Source organism: Sus scrofa, unplaced genomic scaffold, assembly GCF_000003025.6.
Source record: "Sus scrofa isolate TJ Tabasco breed Duroc unplaced genomic scaffold, Sscrofa11.1 Contig163, whole genome shotgun sequence".
Lineage (NCBI taxonomy): Eukaryota > Metazoa > Chordata > Mammalia > Artiodactyla > Suidae > Sus > Sus scrofa.
The window spans coordinates 20,549-39,181 of NW_018084922.1; the positions used below are offsets into that span (position 1 = coordinate 20,549).

The 18,633-nt window shown below is 44.9% G+C and overlaps 1 protein-coding gene across 3 annotated transcripts in view; it reads right to left on the bottom strand.

The window, feature by feature from the left end:
- LOC106508184 (butyrophilin subfamily 1 member A1-like) overlaps positions 1-18,633 on the bottom strand; it is a 54,597-nt gene that overhangs the window by 13,222 nt on the left and 22,742 nt on the right. The window contains exons 3-12 of one of the 3 annotated variants that reach the window (XM_021081423.1): positions 15,760-15,780; positions 13,714-13,734; positions 12,131-12,151; positions 11,765-11,785; positions 9,718-9,738; positions 8,137-8,157; positions 7,769-7,789; positions 5,722-5,742; positions 4,138-4,158; positions 3,764-3,784 (exon numbers count right to left, since the gene is read on the bottom strand). In XM_021081423.1, the coding sequence (XP_020937082.1) occupies positions 3,764-3,784; positions 4,138-4,158; positions 5,722-5,742; positions 7,769-7,789; positions 8,137-8,157; positions 9,718-9,738; positions 11,765-11,785; positions 12,131-12,151; positions 13,714-13,734; positions 15,760-15,780 (210 nt within the window). Of the gene's footprint in view, positions 1-3,763; positions 3,785-4,137; positions 4,159-5,721; positions 5,743-7,768; positions 7,790-8,136; positions 8,158-9,717; positions 9,739-11,764; positions 11,786-12,130; positions 12,152-13,713; positions 13,735-15,759; positions 15,781-16,741; positions 16,763-18,633 lie in introns of all 3 variants that reach the window. The other 2 variants (XM_021081422.1, XM_021081424.1) reach the window with 2 other exon arrangements.

The window sequence follows — 18,633 nt, forward strand, 5'->3', positions numbered from 1 at the left end:
GGGAGGGGGAGGGAGTGGGAGGGATCGGGAGCTTGGGCTTATCAGACACAACTTAGAATAGATTTACAAGGAGATCCTGTTGAATGGCATTGAGAACTATGTCTAGATACTCATGTTGCAACAGAAGAAATGGTGGGGGAAAAACTGTAATTGCAATGTATACATGTAAGGATAACCTGACCCCCTTGCTGTACAGTGGGAAAAAAAATTTAAAAAAATAAGTAAAATGAACCCTCTGCAGTTTCAAGTGACAACCACAGCCATCCCCACAGCCACCTATACACACATCAGCTCAGAGGAGAGCAGTGTTCAGAGATCGTCTACAGTAAAGGAACAGAGGGGAAATGGAGTTAATTTCGATGAGCTGAAGAAAACAAGAATGATTCGTTCTGGGGTTGAGTTCGCAAAAGCAGTCTTGATCACTTTGACAATATTTAGGGTCCTGTTGTTCTGCTGTGCACTTTAGCATGGCCTTGGGCTGGCTGTGCAAGTGGAAGTCAGTTCTCACGCTGGTGGTCACGGGCGCTACCTTGTGTCAAGTTGCCACAAACCCTGTGTGAGGTTATAACAAGACCCTGTTGGTGTATGGGATCCACGGTCAGGTTCCGGGTGCCTCTTTTCACAAACAGACTGCTACTGATTAAATGGCGACGTTACTGAATTTGAGTGTGTGCTTTACCTCATGCATAAGTGCAGATTTTCTGAACCAAAGCACATGGGTACTGAATCCAGGAGAGAGAACGTTACCCCGGGAGAGACTGTTTCTCACCCCATGCTTACTCTGCATCCTCCCTTCTGAGAGAAAATATCTGAACGTGCACGTATGAAACAGGTTTTCCGAACTTTATGAAGAAGGCGTGACCAGAGCGCTACATGTCCGAGTGAGTGTTTCTGGAGCATTTTCAAGTCACGTCCACTCCTGAGTTAAAGAGGCAGATCTCTAAACTCCATGCCATTGAAAGCACCACCACCATTTTCAGAATACTTTGTCACATACAGGCTTATGAAATTGAAAATATTTCTTGTGTTAGGGTATTAAGGAGAGGTGTGGCATCATCTCAGAACACAACTTTGGACTTTAGCTATGTATTACCAGTGTGATTTCTTGAGGGGAAAAAGTGCACCCAAAGATGCCAGAGGGCGGTCAACTTGGTGAGATAATAAAGAAATAGGTAACATAAAAATGAACGAAGAGTAAGAACTGTGGATGTAAACTGAAAATAACCAGGACAAGTCAGGCAACAATATTTCTATACACTGGGTCCCTTGAGAGTGTGATCGGCAGATGTGAACTGGCCTATCTTAAGATAACTTATGCAGGGCATCGGCTGTCGACAGAGTGTGAGCAATCAAAGGAAAAAACTCATCCCTGTAACCAGGGTTGGAATTGGAACCATTCCAGTAACAACTGGGACAATGTCAAATACAACACAGCGGGCACTGCATCTAGTTGTGGTGGTGGAGGACCCAGGTAAAAGGAAGCTTTCTGTGGAATGGAGGAAAGAGCATTCTCCTCAGCCTGGTTCTCTTCATTTAACAAACCTCGAAATGAGAGGGTGGTAAGTGCCTGGAAGACAGTGACTTGAAACAATATCAAAGGAAGGAGAGACAAGAGAGATAAAATAGAGAGGAAATATATCCACCCCTCCAAAACAGAAAAAAAAAGAAAGTAAAGAAGAAGGAAAAGTCAGAAACAAGTTGCCTGAAGTTCTCCTGAAAAGGAAATTTACAAATAGTCATGTAAATGTTAAGGAAACCACGACAGATAGTAACAAGATGAGGACAATTGCCAGGCATGGAGTTTCTGACTCAGAAGACGTATCTAAGAAAATGAAGTCATGTTATTTCAGGAGTTCCCACTGTGGTACGGTGGGTTAGGAACCTCACTTCAGTGGCTCGTGTTGCAGTGGAGGTGCGGGTTCGTGCTCTGGCTGGACACAGTGAGTTCAAGGATGTGGCATTGCCCCAGCAGTATTCTTGGTTGCAGCTCTGGCTCAGATTCAGCAACTGGCCCTGGAACTTCCACATGCCATGGGTGTGACCATAAAAAAACAAAAACACAAAAAAAAACAAACAAAAAATGATAGAAATTGCTATCTTGGCCGTGGATCGAAGTTAAATCTCTCAGTGTGGCAGACACTTCTGACGATGCCATATTAGACAAGTTGTCTTCCAGGGAAAGCACTGTTTTGTAGTTCATGTGAAACACAAGTGTCACTCCTGAAAAAGTCTTTTTGGAAGATGCCACAGTGCCTGAGCAAGTGGATGACGTATGTCTGGGTACTGGCTTTTGCAAGTGTGATGGTGTCTAATGCTTTGCATGTCACAAAGCGATGCTAAACTTAATGTAGTTGTCAAGAGGGCTTTCCAAATTGCCTCTGAAGGTGTCATCTCCTGCAGAAAGGCAAAGACCTGGGCGACAAGGCTCTAATCCTACGCTTTCCATTCCTGTCAACTGACATGGTCATAAGGACGTTCTCAGCGACAGGTCATTTTCCTACTCGAAGCACAGAGACATGGAATCAAATTGATGTTGAGACAGGCTCGTGCATTTCGGGGAAATGCAGTTTTCGAAAATGCGTTGGTGGAGGGAAACGAATGGCACGATTGGATGAGCAAGGTGCCAGAAAGCCATGCTCTTGTTCACTCTCTTTTCTTTGATGTGACTCGAGGCTTTCCTGGGAGTTCCCGTCATGGCTCAGTGGAAGTGAATCAGACGAGTATCCAGGAGGACACAGGTTCCATCCCGGCCCTCGCTCAGGAGGTTAAGGCTCTGGCGTGGCCATGGGCTGTGGTGTGTGGTTCGCAGGGGTGGCCGGTACCCGGCCTTGCTGCTTCTGTGGTGTAGGCCGGCGGCTACAGCTCCCATTCAGCCCCTAGCCTGGGAACGTCCCTGTGCCGGTGGGTGTGGCCCTTACAAAACAAAAAAGGCTAGTAATGCCATCTCACATAAGTTCTGGGGAGGAAAACTAAGCATTCTAAAAGCGAGTCACACAAAAGGAACCGAAAAGATGTGTTACGTGGAACTGAAGATTGCTCTCAATTTTCAAAAGCCTACGTCGGAGGGAACTGACATTGCAGAACTCTGAGACACCCAAAAGGACACAACCGGTAGGCCTGGCTTTTGTTTCGAACAGCAGGCAAACTGAAGTGACATGTTTATACCTGGGAATACTTGGTTCCCAGGGGTAAGGCCAGTGGAAGAGGGGCGCCTGGCACACTCTGGACTGATGGATTATAGCATATGCTACTTAGGCTTTGAAAGGGCAGTGGGCAGAGGGCGTTAACTGAGCCATTTTGGGGCCATCTCCCATCCCTTACGTCTTTGAAGAGCTATCACTTGTGTAGGAATGGCCCCTCTGACTTGGAAGTCCCGACAGAGCCCTGTGTTTGGATGTTTTCGAGAAACACACGTGGAAGAGAAACCATCTCCCTCTCAGCGTAATGCTTTGCATCTCACCAACTTCTTCATGAACCTGTGGCAAGTGCCTGAAAGACCGAAGCAAAGCCAGTCCTTATCGGGAGGGCATGGCATGCATTGCAAAGAGAAGGAGTGGCAGAGCAGAGGAGGTAGGCAAACAGAAATGGACAGAAGGAACGTGGGACAAGTCCAATGCAAAACACTGAGGTGGAGCCCGTAGACAGGACGTGCAAGAGAAAGGCGTGCCGACAGAAGCGAAATAGATGAAATGGCAGACAAGATGAAAGGCTGAACCAGTCTCTTCGGAGGGGCTCAAGAGCAATGGGATATCGGCAATCTTACCATTTACTTTCTGAAGCTTTTCTGCAAAAAAAAAAAAAAAAAAAAAAAAAAAAGTAAATGTAAACATCATGATGGAGAACTAGAGGGAGAATTCAGATTTATTGAAAACTTCATATTTAAAATGAACCCTCTGCAGTTTCAGGTGACAACCACAGCCACCCGCACACACATCTGCTCAGAGGCAGGCAAACAGAAATGGACAGAATTAACGTGGGATATGTCCAATGCAATTTATCGAGGTGGAGCTCGTAGACATGACATACAGGAGACAGGCCTGCCGACACAAGTGAAATACATGAAACGGCAGACAAGATGAAATGCTGAACCAGTCGCTTTAAAGGGGATCAAGAGCAATGGGATCTCAGAAAATTTACCGTTTTTTTTCCGAAGTGTGTCTGAAGAAAAAAAAAAAAAAAGAAAAGGTAAATGTAAATATCATGGGGGAGAACTAGACGGCGAATTCAGATTTATTGAAAATTTCATATTAAAAATTAACCCTCTCCAGTTTCAAGTGACAACCACAGCCCCCACCCCCACCCCACACACACACATCGACTCCGCGGGCTGTAGTGTTCAGAGATGGTCTACAGTAAATGAATAGAGGGGAAATGGAGTTAATCCCAATTAATTGAAGAAAACAAGAACTATCAGTTCTGGGGTTTAGTTTGTAAAATTCGTCTGGATCCCTTTGACAATATTTAGGTTCCTCCTGTTCTGTTGGTGCGCTTTAGCATGGCCATGGGCTGGTTGTGCATGTGGAAGTTACTCCTCATGCTTGTGGTTGGGGGGCGCTACCTCATGTAAAGTTGCCGCAAACCCTGTGTAGGGTTATATTCAGACCCTTTTGGTATCTCCGTGTGCCTCTTTTCACAATGTGACTGCTACTGATTAAACGGGCAACCTTGTTGCTACTGATTAAATGGCAACCTTGTTGTATTTGAGTGTGCGTTTTACTTCATGCATAAGCGCAGCTTTTCTGAACCAAAGCACATGGGTGCTGAATCCAGGAGAGAGAAAGTTTCCCTGAGAGAGGCTGTTTCTCACCCCGTGTTTACTGTGCATCCTCCTATCTCAGAGGAAACACCTAAACATGCATGTGTGAGACAGGTTTTCCGAACATCATGGAGAAGACGTAGCCAGAGCTCTGCATCTCCGAATGAGTGCTTCTGGAGCGTTTTCAAGTCACGTCCACTCCTGAGTTCAAGAGGCAGATCTCTAAACTCCATTCCATGGAAAGCACCACCACCCTTTTCAGAATGCTTTGTCACATACAGGCTTATGAAGATTGAAAATAATTCTTGTGTTAGGGTATTAAGGAGAGGTGTGGAATCATCTCAGAACACAACTTTGGACTTTCGTTATGTATGATCAGTGTGATTTCTTGAAGGGTAACAGTGCACATAAACATACCAAAGGACGGTCATCTTGGTGAGATGATAAAGAAATAGGTAAAAATAAAAATGAGCGAAGAGTAAGAACTGTGGTTGTAAACTGAAAATAACCAGGACAAGTCAGGCAACGCTATTCATATACACTGGGTCCCTTGAGAGTGTGATCGGCAGACGCGAACTGGCCTATCTTAAGATAACTTATGCAGGGCATCGGTCGTCGACAGAGGGCAAAAATATCCAAGGAAAAACTCATCCCTGTAACCAGGGTTGGAATCGGAACCATTCCAGTAGCAACTGGGACAATGTCAAATGCAACACAGCGGGCACTGCATCTAGTTGTGGTGGTGGAGGACCCAGGTAAAAGGAAGCTTTCTGTGGAATGGAAGAAAGAGCATTCTTCTCAGCCTGGTACTCTTCATTTAACAAACCTCATAATGAGAGGGTGTTAAGTGCCTGGAAGACAGTGACTTAAAGCAATATCAAAGGAAGGAAAGGAAAGAAGGAAAAGCTGTTTTGAGGAAATACATCCAACCCTCCAAAAAAGAGAAAACGTCAGAAATAAGTTACCTGTTTCATCCTGAAGTTCTCCTGGAAAGTAAATTTACAAATAGTCACGTAAATAAATGTGAAGGAAACCACGACAGATAGGAACAAGAAGATGACAGTTGCCAGGCATGGAATTTCTGACTCAAAAGACATATCTAATAAAATGAAGTCATGTTATTTCAGGAGTTCCCACTGTGGTACAGTGGTTAGGAATCTCACTTCAGTGACTCGTGTTGCAGTGGAAGTGCGGGTTCATGCTCTGGCTGGACACAATGCCTTGAAGGATGTGGCATTGCCCCAGCAGTAGTGTCGGTTGCAGCTGTGGCTCAGATACAGTCACCGGCCCTGGAACTTCCACATGCCGTGGGCACGGCCACAAAAGAAAAAAACAATTGCTATCTTGGTAATGGGTCACAGTTACATCTCTCGGTTTGGCAAACGCTTCTGATGATGCCAGATTAAACAAGTTGTCTTCCAGGGAAAGCACTGCTTTTGAAGTCTGTGTGAAACACATGCATCGCTCCCGAAAAACCCTTTTCAGAAGATGCCACGGTGCCTGAGCAAGTGGATGACGTACGTCTGGGTACTGGCTTTTGCAAGTGTGATGGTGTCTAATGCTTTGCATGTCACAAAGCGATGCTAAACTTAATGTAGTTGTCAAGAGGGCTTTCCAAATTGCCTCTGAAGGTGTCGTCTCCTGCGGAAAGGCAAAGACCTGGGCGACAAGGCTCTAATCCTACGCTTTCCATTCCTGTCAACTGACATGGTCGTAAGGACATTCTCAGCGACAGGACATTTTCCTACTCGAAGCACAGAGACATGGAATCAAATCGATGTTGAGACGGGCTCGTGCATTTCGGGGAAATGCAGTTTTCGAAAATGCGTTGGTGGAGGGAAACGAATGGCACGATTGGATGAGCAAGGTGCCAGAAAGCCATGCTCTTGTTCACTCTCTTTTCTTTGATGTGACTCGAGGCTTTCCTGGGAGTTCCCGTCATGGCTCAGTGGAAGTGAATCAGACGAGTATCCAGGAGGACACAGGTTCCATCCCGGCCCTCGCTCAGGAGGTTAAGGCTCTGGCGTGGCCATGGGCTGTGGTGTGTGGTTCGCAGGGGTGGCCGGTACCCGGCCTTGCTGCTTCTGTGGTGTAGGCCGGCGGCTACAGCTCCCATTCAGCCCCTAGCCTGGGAATGTCCCTGTGCCGGTGGGTGTGGCCCTTACAAAACAAAAAAGGCTAGTAATGCCATCTCACATAAGTTCTGGGGAGGAAAACTAAGCATTCTAAAAGCGAGTCACACAAAAGGAACCGAAAAGATGTGTTACGTGGAACTGAAGATTGCTCTCAATTTTCAAAAGCCTACGTCGGAGGGAACTGACATTGCAGAACTCTGAGACACCCAAAAGGACACAACCGGTAGGCCTGGCTTTTGTTTCGAACAGCAGGCAAACTGAAGTAACATGTTTATACCTGGGAATACTTGGTTCCCAGGGGTAAGGCCAGTGGAAGAGGGGCGCCCTGGCACACTCTGGACTGATGGATTATAGCATATGCTACTTAGGCTTTGAAAGGGCAGTGGGCAGAGGGCGTTAACTGAGCCATTTTGGGGCCATCTCCCATCCCTTACGTCTTTGAAGAGCTATCACTTGTGTAGGAATGGCCCCTCTGACTTGGAAGTCCCGACAGAGCCCCTGTGTTTGGATGTTTTCGAGAAACACACGTGGAAGAGAAACCATCTCCCTCTCAGCGTAATGCTTTGCATCTCACCAACTTCTTCATGAACCTGTGGCAAGTGCCTGAAAGACCGAAGCAAAGCCAGTCCTTATCGGGAGGGCATGGCATGCATTGCAAAGAGAAGGAGTGGCAGAGCAGAGGAGGTAGGCAAACAGAAATGGACAGAAGGAACGTGGGACAAGTCCAATGCAAAACATGGAGGTGGAGCCCGTAGACAGGACGTGCAAGAGAAAGGCGTGCCGACAGAAGCGAAATAGATGAAACGGCAGACAAGATGAAAGGCTGAACCAGTCTCTTCGGAGGGGCTCAAGAGCAATGGGATATCGGCAATCTTACCATTTACTTTCTGAAGCTTTTCTGCAAAAAAAAAAAAAAAAAAAAAAGTAAATGTAAACATCATGATGGAGAACTAGAGGGAGAATTCAGATTTATTGAAAACTTCATATTTAAAATGAACCCTCTGCAGTTTCAGGTGACAACCACAGCCACCCGCACACACATCTGCTCAGAGGCAGGCAAACAGAAATGGACAGAATTAACGTGGGATATGTCCAATGCAATTTATCGAGGTGGAGCTCGTAGACATGACATACAGGAGACAGGCCTGCCGACACAAGTGAAATACATGAAACGGCAGACAAGATGAAATGCTGAACCAGTCGCTTTAAAGGGGATCAAGAGCAATGGGATCTCAGAAAATTTACCGTTTTTTTTCCGAAGTGTGTCTGAAGAAAAAAAAAAAAAGAAAAGGTAAATGTAAATATCATGGGGGAGAACTAGACGGCGAATTCAGATTTATTGAAAATTTCATATTAAATATTAACCCTCTCCAGTTTCAAGTGACAACCACAGCCCCACCCCCACCCCACACACACATCGACTCCACGGGCTGTAGTGTTCAGAGATGGTCTACAGTAAATGAATAGAGGGGAAATGGAGTTAATCCCAATTAATTGAAGAAAACAAGAACTATCAGTTCTGGGGTTTAGTTTGTAAAATTCGTCTGGATCCCTTTGACAATATTTAGGTTCCTCCTGTTCTGTTGGTGCGCTTTAGCATGGCCATGGGCTGGTTGTGCATGTGGAAGTTACTCCTCATGCTTGTGGTTGGGGGGCGCTACCTCATGTAAAGTTGCCGCAAACCCTGTGTAGGGTTATATTCAGACCCTTTTGGTATCTCCGTGTGCCTCTTTTCACAATGTGACTGCTACTGATTAAACGGGCAACCTTGTTGCTACTGATTAAATGGCAACCTTGTTGTATTTGAGTGTGCGTTTTACTTCATGCATAAGCGCAGCTTTTCTGAACCAAAGCACATGGGTGCTGAATCCAGGAGAGAGAAAGTTTCCCTGAGAGAGGCTGTTTCTCACCCCGTGTTTACTGTGCATCCTCCTATCTCAGAGGAAACACCTAAACATGCATGTGTGAGACAGGTTTTCCGAACATCATGGAGAAGACGTAGCCAGAGCTCTGCATCTCCGAATGAGTGCTTCTGGAGCGTTTTCAAGTCACGTCCACTCCTGAGTTCAAGAGGCAGATCTCTAAACTCCATTCCATGGAAAGCACCACCACCCTTTTCAGAATGCTTTGTCACATACAGGCTTATGAAGATTGAAAATAATTCTTGTGTTAGGGTATTAAGGAGAGGTGTGGAATCATCTCAGAACACAACTTTGGACTTTCGTTATGTATGATCAGTGTGATTTCTTGAAGGGTAACAGTGCACATAAACATACCAAAGGACGGTCATCTTGGTGAGATGATAAAGAAATAGGTAAAAATAAAAATGAACGAAGAGTAAGAACTGTGGTTGTAAACTGAAAATAACCAGGACAAGTCAGGCAACGCTATTCATATACACTGGGTCCCTTGAGAGTGTGATCGGCAGACGCGAACTGGCCTATCTTAAGATAACTTATGCAGGGCATCGGTCGTCGACAGAGGGCAAAAATATCCAAGGAAAAAACTCATCCCTGTAACCAGGGTTGGAATCGGAACCATTCCAGTAGCAACTGGGACAATGTCAAATGCAACACAGCGGGCACTGCATCTAGTTGTGGTGGTGGAGGACCCAGGTAAAAGGAAGCTTTCTGTGGAATGGAAGAAAGAGCATTCTTCTCAGCCTGGTACTCTTCATTTAACAAACCTCATAATGAGAGGGTGTTAAGTGCCTGGAAGACAGTGACTTAAAGCAATATCAAAGGAAGGAAAGGAAAGAAGGAAAAGCTGTTTTGAGGAAATACATCCAACCCTCCAAAAAAAGAGAAAACGTCAGAAATAAGTTACCTGTTTCATCCTGAAGTTCTCCTGGAAAGTAAATTTACAAATAGTCACGTAAATAAATGTGAAGGAAACCACGACAGATAGGAACAAGAAGATGACAGTTGCCAGGCATGGAATTTCTGACTCAAAAGACATATCTAATAAAATGAAGTCATGTTATTTCAGGAGTTCCCACTGTGGTACAGTGGTTAGGAATCTCACTTCAGTGACTCGTGTTGCAGTGGAAGTGCGGGTTCATGCTCTGGCTGGACACAATGCCTTGAAGGATGTGGCATTGCCCCAGCAGTAGTGTCAGTTGCAGCTGTGGCTCAGATACAGTCACCGGCCCTGGAACTTCCACATGCCGTGGGCACGGCCACAAAAGAAAAAAAACAATTGCTATCTTGGTAATGGGTCACAGTTACATCTCTCGGTTTGGCAAACGCTTCTGATGATGCCAGATTAAACAAGTTGTCTTCCAGGGAAAGCACTGCTTTTGAAGTCTGTGTGAAACACATGCATCGCTCCCGAAAAACCCTTTTCAGAAGATGCCACGGTGCCTGAGCAAGTGGATGACGTATGTCTGGGTACTGGCTTTTGCAAGTGTGATGGTGTCTAATGCTTTGCATGTCACAAAGCGATGCTAAACTTAATGTAGTTGTCAAGAGGGCTTTCCAAATTGCCTCTGAAGGTGTCGTCTCCTGCGGAAAGGCAAAGACCTGGGCGACAAGGCTCTAATCCTACGCTTTCCATTCCTGTCAACTGACATGGTCGTAAGGACATTCTCAGCGACAGGACATTTTCCTACTCGAAGCACAGAGACATGGAATCAAATCGATGTTGAGACGGGCTCGTGCATTTCGGGGAAATGCAGTTTTCGAAAATGCGTTGGTGGAGGGAAACGAATGGCACGATTGGATGAGCAAGGTGCCAGAAAGCCATGCTCTTGTTCGCTCTCTTTTCTTTGATGTGACTCGAGGCTTTCCTGGGAGTTCCCGTCATGGCTCAGTGGAAGTGAATCAGACGAGTATCCAGGAGGACACAGGTTCCATCCCGGCCCTCGCTCAGGAGGTTAAGGCTCTGGCGTGGCCATGGGCTGTGGTGTGTGGTTCGCAGGGGTGGCCGGTACCCGGCCTTGCTGCTTCTGTGGTGTAGGCCGGCGGCTACAGCTCCCATTCAGCCCTAGCCTGGGAACGTCCCTGTGCCGGTGGGTGTGGCCCTTACAAAACAAAAGAGGCTAGTAATGCCATCTCACATAACTTCTGGGGAGGAAAACTAAGCATTCTAAAAGCGAGTCACACAAAAGGAACCGAAAAGATGTGTTACGTGGAACTGAAGATTGCTCTCAATTTTCAAAAGCCTACGTCGGAGGGAACTGACATTGCAGAACTCTGAGACACCCAAAAGGACACAACCGGTAGGCCTGGCTTTTGTTTCGAACAGCAGGCAAACTGAAGTGACATGTTTATACCTGGGAATACTTGGTTCCCAGGGGTAAGGCCAGTGGAAGAGGGGCGCCCTGGCACACTCTGGACTGATGGATTATAGCATATGCTACTTAGGCTTTGAAAGGGCAGTGGGCAGAGGGCGTTAACTGAGCCATTTTGGGGCCATCTCCCATCCCTTACGTCTTTGAAGAGCTATCACTTGTGTAGGAATGGCCCCTCTGACTTGGAAGTCCCGACAGAGCCCCTGTGTTTGGATGTTTTCGAGAAACACACGTGGAAGAGAAACCATCTCCCTCTCAGCGTAATGCTTTGCATCTCACCAACTTCTTCATGAACCTGTGGCAAGTGCCTGAAAGACCGAAGCAAAGCCAGTCCTTACCGGGAGGGCATGGCATGCATTGCAAAGAGAAGGAGTGGCAGAGCAGAGGAGGTAGGCAAACAGAAATGGACAGAAGGAACGTGGGACAAGTCCAATGCAAAACATGGAGGTGGAGCCCGTAGACAGGACGTGCAAGAGAAAGGCGTGCCGACAGAAGCGAAATAGATGAAACGGCAGACAAGATGAAAGGCTGAACCAGTCTCTTCGGAGGGGCTCAAGAGCAATGGGATATCGGCAATCTTACCATTTACTTTCTGAAGCTTTTCTGCAAAAAAAAAAAAAAAAAAAAGTAAATGTAAACATCATGATGGAGAACTAGAGGGAGAATTCAGATTTATTGAAAACTTCATATTTAAAATGAACCCTCTGCAGTTTCAGGTGACAACCACAGCCACCCGCACACACATCTGCTCAGAGGCAGGCAAACAGAAATGGACAGAATTAACGTGGGATATGTCCAATGCAATTTATCGAGGTGGAGCTCGTAGACATGACATACAGGAGACAGGCCTGCCGACACAAGTGAAATACATGAAACGGCAGACAAGATGAAATGCTGAACCAGTCGCTTTAAAGGGGATCAAGAGCAATGGGATCTCAGAAAATTTACCGTTTTTTTTCCGAAGTGTGTCTGAAGAAAAAAAAAAAAAAGAAAAGGTAAATGTAAATATCATGGGGGAGAACTAGACGGCGAATTCAGATTTATTGAAAATTTCATATTAAATATTAACCCTCTCCAGTTTCAAGTGACAACCACAGCCCCCACCCCCACCCCACACACACATCGACTCCACGGGCTGTAGTGTTCAGAGATGGTCTACAGTAAATGAATAGAGGGGAAATGGAGTTAATCCCAATTAATTGAAGAAAACAAGAACTATCAGTTCTGGGGTTTAGTTTGTAAAATTCGTCTGGATCCCTTTGACAATATTTAGGTTCCTCCTGTTCTGTTGGTGCGCTTTAGCATGGCCATGGGCTGGTTGTGCATGTGGAAGTTACTCCTCATGCTTGTGGTTGGGGGGCGCTACCTCATGTAAAGTTGCCGCAAACCCTGTGTAGGGTTATATTCAGACCCTTTTGGTATCTCCGTGTGCCTCTTTTCACAATGTGACTGCTACTGATTAAACGGGCAACCTTGTTGCTACTGATTAAATGGCAACCTTGTTGTATTTGAGTGTGCGTTTTACTTCATGCATAAGCGCAGCTTTTCTGAACCAAAGCACATGGGTGCTGAATCCAGGAGAGAGAAAGTTTCCCTGAGAGAGGCTGTTTCTCACCCCGTGTTTACTGTGCATCCTCCTATCTCAGAGGAAACACCTAAACATGCATGTGTGAGACAGGTTTTCCGAACATCATGGAGAAGACGTAGCCAGAGCTCTGCATCTCCGAATGAGTGCTTCTGGAGCGTTTTCAAGTCACGTCCACTCCTGAGTTCAAGAGGCAGATCTCTAAACTCCATTCCATGGAAAGCACCACCACCCTTTTCAGAATGCTTTGTCACATACAGGCTTATGAAGATTGAAAATAATTCTTGTGTTAGGGTATTAAGGAGAGGTGTGGAATCATCTCAGAACACAACTTTGGACTTTCGTTATGTATGATCAGTGTGATTTCTTGAAGGGTAACAGTGCACATAAACATACCAAAGGACGGTCATCTTGGTGAGATGATAAAGAAATAGGTAAAAATAAAAATGAACGAAGAGTAAGAACTGTGGTTGTAAACTGAAAATAACCAGGACAAGTCAGGCAACGCTATTCATATACACTGGGTCCCTTGAGAGTGTGATCGGCAGACGCGAACTGGCCTATCTTAAGATAACTTATGCAGGGCATCGGTCGTCGACAGAGGGCAAAAATATCCAAGGAAAAAACTCATCCCTGTAACCAGGGTTGGAATCGGAACCATTCCAGTAGCAACTGGGACAATGTCAAATGCAACACAGCGGGCACTGCATCTAGTTGTGGTGGTGGAGGACCCAGGTAAAAGGAAGCTTTCTGTGGAATGGAAGAAAGAGCATTCTTCTCAGCCTGGTACTCTTCATTTAACAAACCTCATAATGAGAGGGTGTTAAGTGCCTGGAAGACAGTGACTTAAAGCAATATCAAAGGAAGGAAAGGAAAGAAGGAAAAGCTGTTTTGAGGAAATACATCCAACCCTCCAAAAAAAGAGAAAACGTCAGAAATAAGTTACCTGTTTCATCCTGAAGTTCTCCTGGAAAGTAAATTTACAAATAGTCACGTAAATAAATGTGAAGGAAACCACGACAGATAGGAACAAGAAGATGACAGTTGCCAGGCATGGAATTTCTGACTCAAAGACATATCTAATAAAATGAAGTCATGTTATTTCAGGAGTTCCCACTGTGGTACAGTGGTTAGGAATCTCACTTCAGTGACTCGTGTTGCAGTGGAAGTGCGGGTTCATGCTCTGGCTGGACACAATGCCTTGAAGGATGTGGCATTGCCCCAGCAGTAGTGTCGGTTGCAGCTGTGGCTCAGATACAGTCACCGGCCCTGGAACTTCCACATGCCGTGGGCACGGCCACAAAAGAAAAAAACAATTGCTATCTTGGTAATGGGTCACAGTTACATCTCTCGGTTTGGCAAACGCTTCTGATGATGCCAGATTAAACAAGTTGTCTTCCAGGGAAAGCACTGCTTTTGAAGTCTGTGTGAAACACATGCATCGCTCCCGAAAAACCCTTTTCAGAAGATGCCACGGTGCCTGAGCAAGTGGATGACATATGTCTGGGTACTGGCTTTTGCAAGTGTGATGGTGTCTAATGCTTTGCATGTCACAAAGCGATGCTAAACTTAATGTAGTTGTCAAGAGGGCTTTCCAAATTGCCTCTGAAGGTGTCGTCTCCTGCGGAAAGGCAAAGACCTGGGCGACAAGGCTCTAATCCTACGCTTTCCATTCCTGTCAACTGACATGGTCGTAAGGACATTCTCAGCGACAGGACATTTTCCTACTCGAAGCACAGAGACATGGAATCAAATCGATGTTGAGACGGGCTCGTGCATTTCGGGGAAATGCAGTTTTCGAAAATGCGTTGGTGGAGGGAAACGAATGGCACGATTGGATGAGCAAGGTGCCAGAAAGCCATGCTCTTGTTCGCTCTCTTTTCTTTGATGTGACTCGAGGCTTTCCTGGGAGTTCCCGTCATGGCTCAGTGGAAGTGAATCAGACGAGTATCCAGGAGGACACAGGTTCCATCCCGGCCCTCGCTCAGGAGGTTAAGGCTCTGGCGTGGCCATGGGCTGTGGTGTGTGGTTCGCAGGGGTGGCCGGTACCCGGCCTTGCTGCTTCTGTGGTGTAGGCCGGCGGCTACAGCTCCCATTCAGCCCCTAGCCTGGGAACGTCCCTGTGCCGGTGGGTGTGGCCCTTACAAAACAAAAAAGGCTAGTAATGCCATCTCACATAAGTTCTGGGGAGGAAAACTAAGCATTCTAAAAGCGAGTCACACAAAAGGAACCGAAAAGATGTGTTACGTGGAACTGAAGATTGCTCTCAATTTTCAAAAGCCTACGTCGGAGGGAACTGACATTGCAGAACTCTGAGACACCCAAAAGGACACAACCGGTAGGCCTGGCTTTTGTTTCGAACAGCAGGCAAACTGAAGTGACATGTTTATACCTGGGAATACTTGGTTCCCAGGGGTAAGGCCAGTGGAAGAGGGGCGCCCTGGCACACTCTGGACTGATGGATTATAGCATATGCTACTTAGGCTTTGAAAGGGCAGTGGGCAGAGGGCGTTAACTGAGCCATTTTGGGGCCATCTCCCATCCCTTACGTCTTTGAAGAGCTATCACTTGTGTAGGAATGGCCCCTCTGACTTGGAAGTCCCGACAGAGCCCCTGTGTTTGGATGTTTTCGAGAAACACACGTGGAAGAGAAACCATCTCCCTCTCAGCGTAATGCTTTGCATCTCACCAACTTCTTCATGAACCTGTGGCAAGTGCCTGAAAGACCGAAGCAAAGCCAGTCCTTATCGGGAGGGCATGGCATGCATTGCAAAGAGAAGGAGTGGCAGAGCAGAGGAGGTAGGCAAACAGAAATGGACAGAAGGAACGTGGGACAAGTCCAATGCAAAACATGGAGGTGGAGCCCGTAGACAGGACGTGCAAGAGAAAGGCGTGCCGACAGAAGCGAAATAGATGAAACGGCAGACAAGATGAAAGGCTGAACCAGTCTCTTCGGAGGGGCTCAAGAGCAATGGGATATCGGCAATCTTACCATTTACTTTCTGAAGCTTTTCTGCAAAAAAAAAAAAAAAAAAAAAAAAAAAGTAAATGTAAACATCATGATGGAGAACTAGAGGGAGAATTCAGATTTATTGAAAACTTCATATTTAAAATGAATTCTCTGCAGTTTCAGGTGACAACCACAGCCACCCGCACACACATCTGCTCAGAGGCAGGCAAACAGAAATGGACAGAATTAACGTGGGATATGTCCAATGCAAATTATCGAGGTGGAGCTCGTAGACATTTGATCATAATATATTATATCTATATATATATATTTTTGTCTTTTTGCTATTTCTTTGTGCCGCTCCCATGGCATATGCAGGTTCCCAGGCTAGGGGTCTAATTGGAGCTGTAGCCACCAGCCTACGCCAGAGACACAGCAACACGGGATCCGAATCACATCTGCAACCTACACCACAGCTCACAGCAATGCCGGATCATTAACCCACTGAGTAAGGGCAGGGACCGAACCCGAAACCTCATGGCTCCTAGTTGGATTCGTTTTCCACTGCTCAATGACGGGAACTCCAAATCTCCCATAAACTCTTATGAGGGAAAACTCATCATTCCAAATTGTGTAACAGAAATGTAATAGGAAGAGGTGTTACATGGAAGTGAAGATTGATCTAAATGTAAAAGAGTCTGTGTTGGAGAAAACTGACATAACAGAACCTTAAGATACTCCACTGTGACACATAGCTAGGTGAAAAATACTAGTTACAGAAAGTCTCTGTCTCCTTGATTTTTAGCAATGACTACAATATGAAAGAGGCAATAACCACTTAAACTGAATAGTACATGAAGACAGGTAACCTAAGTTGGAAGGATAAGATGAAGACATATAATCATGTAAAAACATGTCTCTGTGTGAGTTAAGGCAGATGATCATTAAGAGTTTCAACATGAGAATTTCAATGGTACGAGAAACAGATGAGAGAATAACAATTGAGTACATTATAGTTACTTGCCATTTAGCAGTGCTCTCTCCCCTGAACGGGGAAAAAAAAAAAAAGAAATAAGATACTCATTCCAAATAAAGGCATAACATTGGAAAGGAAAGAGAACAAATATTGGGATCCTTTTCATGGTTTTCTCTGTGATGCATCTTGACCCATGTTTGTGAAAACTGGAACCATAAGATTCCAAGGGACATCTTACCAAACAAAGTGTGGTTTTCCAACCCCACATCCCTATGTACAAGGGAACTAAGTTAGGAAGTGAAACTCTAAGAGAAGATAGTGCAGGAATTTGGAGGTAGGCCCAATGCCACTCATTCCACTTTCATTGGGGCATTCTTTCTCATACTAAAATACAAATGTACACACCTGCACATGACAGGTCCTTAGAAAGTGATGAGGAAGCGTTCTTCACTTAAAGTTTTCAGTATTGAGAGATGTATTTCAACTTTATTAACATGTATAATTCTTCTAAATATATTTAATGGGATTTGCTGTTTGCTGTTTTGGTTAATTGTGCAAATAAAAATGCAAATGAATAAAGAACAATCAATCATAGGGTTAGATTTTGTTTAGAAAAAGATGTAAACATCAGTGACATATTTAGATAACTGGGAATACTTGGTTCATATGTTCAAAGACAGTGGAAGAGTGGCATCCAAGTGTACTCTTGACCGAGTGAATATGAAGGAATTAAGAGCAGCTAGGAACAGTAATGCACAGTACTTTAGAAAGGAATGAGAAAGCCTGAGGAGGAGCCAAGAAAAAATAGAAAATTCATTTGCAGAGGCACAAGCTGAGTTAAAGCCCATGAAGAACATAGTGAACAATGCAGAGGAATGAATTAGTGACTTGTGAGATGGAGTATTGTAAATCACCCAATCAGGACAGCAGGCAGAATCAAAGTGAAAACACGTAAAAACAATATAAGAGATCTATGAGATATTATAAAGCAGGCCAACCTGCAAATAATAAGGATTCAGAAGGAGAAGACAAAGAAGAAGGATTGAAAATACATTTGAAGAAGTTATGGCTGAAAACTTTCCAAATATAATGGGAACAGACATCAAGATAGAGGATCAAAGAGCACCTCAGCAAGTTGAAGCCAAACAGGCCCACTCCAAGACATACTATAATAAAAATGGCAAAAATTAAAGAGAAGGAGAGGATTCTAAAGTCAGCAAGTGAAAAACGGAGAGTTAATTATAAGGGAACCCCCCGTAAGTCTATAAGCTGATTTCTCCACAGAAACACTAGAGATCCAAAGGGAGAGATAAGATATATTTAAAGTTCTAAAATGGAAAAATTTGCAGCCTAGAATACCCAGCAAGAACATCATTTAAAGTAGAAGGAGAAATCAAGAATTTCTCTAACAAACAAAAACTAAAAGAATACAGAATGCTAAAACCATTCTAAAAGAAATACCTGAAAGGCCTCTGCAATAGGAAAGAAGTAAGAAGACACAGGATGGAGGAAATCACAATTGCAAAGCAATCACTTAAAAAAGCCAGTACACAGATCTAAAATGGGAAGAGGGAAAAACTATTGTAAAGTCAGAATAAACACAAGGAACGGCAAAAGGGTAAACAGGGGATTACTTGTTTTAGATCAGTAAAGACAAACATGACTAGTATCCACGAGGATGCATGTTCAATCCCTGGCCTCACTCAGTGGATCGAGGGTCTGGTGTTGCCGTGGACTGTACTTAGGTAGCAGACAAGGCTAGGATCTGGCATTGCTGTGGCTGTGGCATAGGCTGGCAGGTATAACTCTGATTCAACCTCTACCCTGGGAATGTCCATATACCATGAGTGTGGCCCTAAAAAGCAATAAATAAATAAATAAATAAATAAATAGATGAATAAAGGATAAACATGAAGAGCTTAAAAAAGGGCATCAAAACC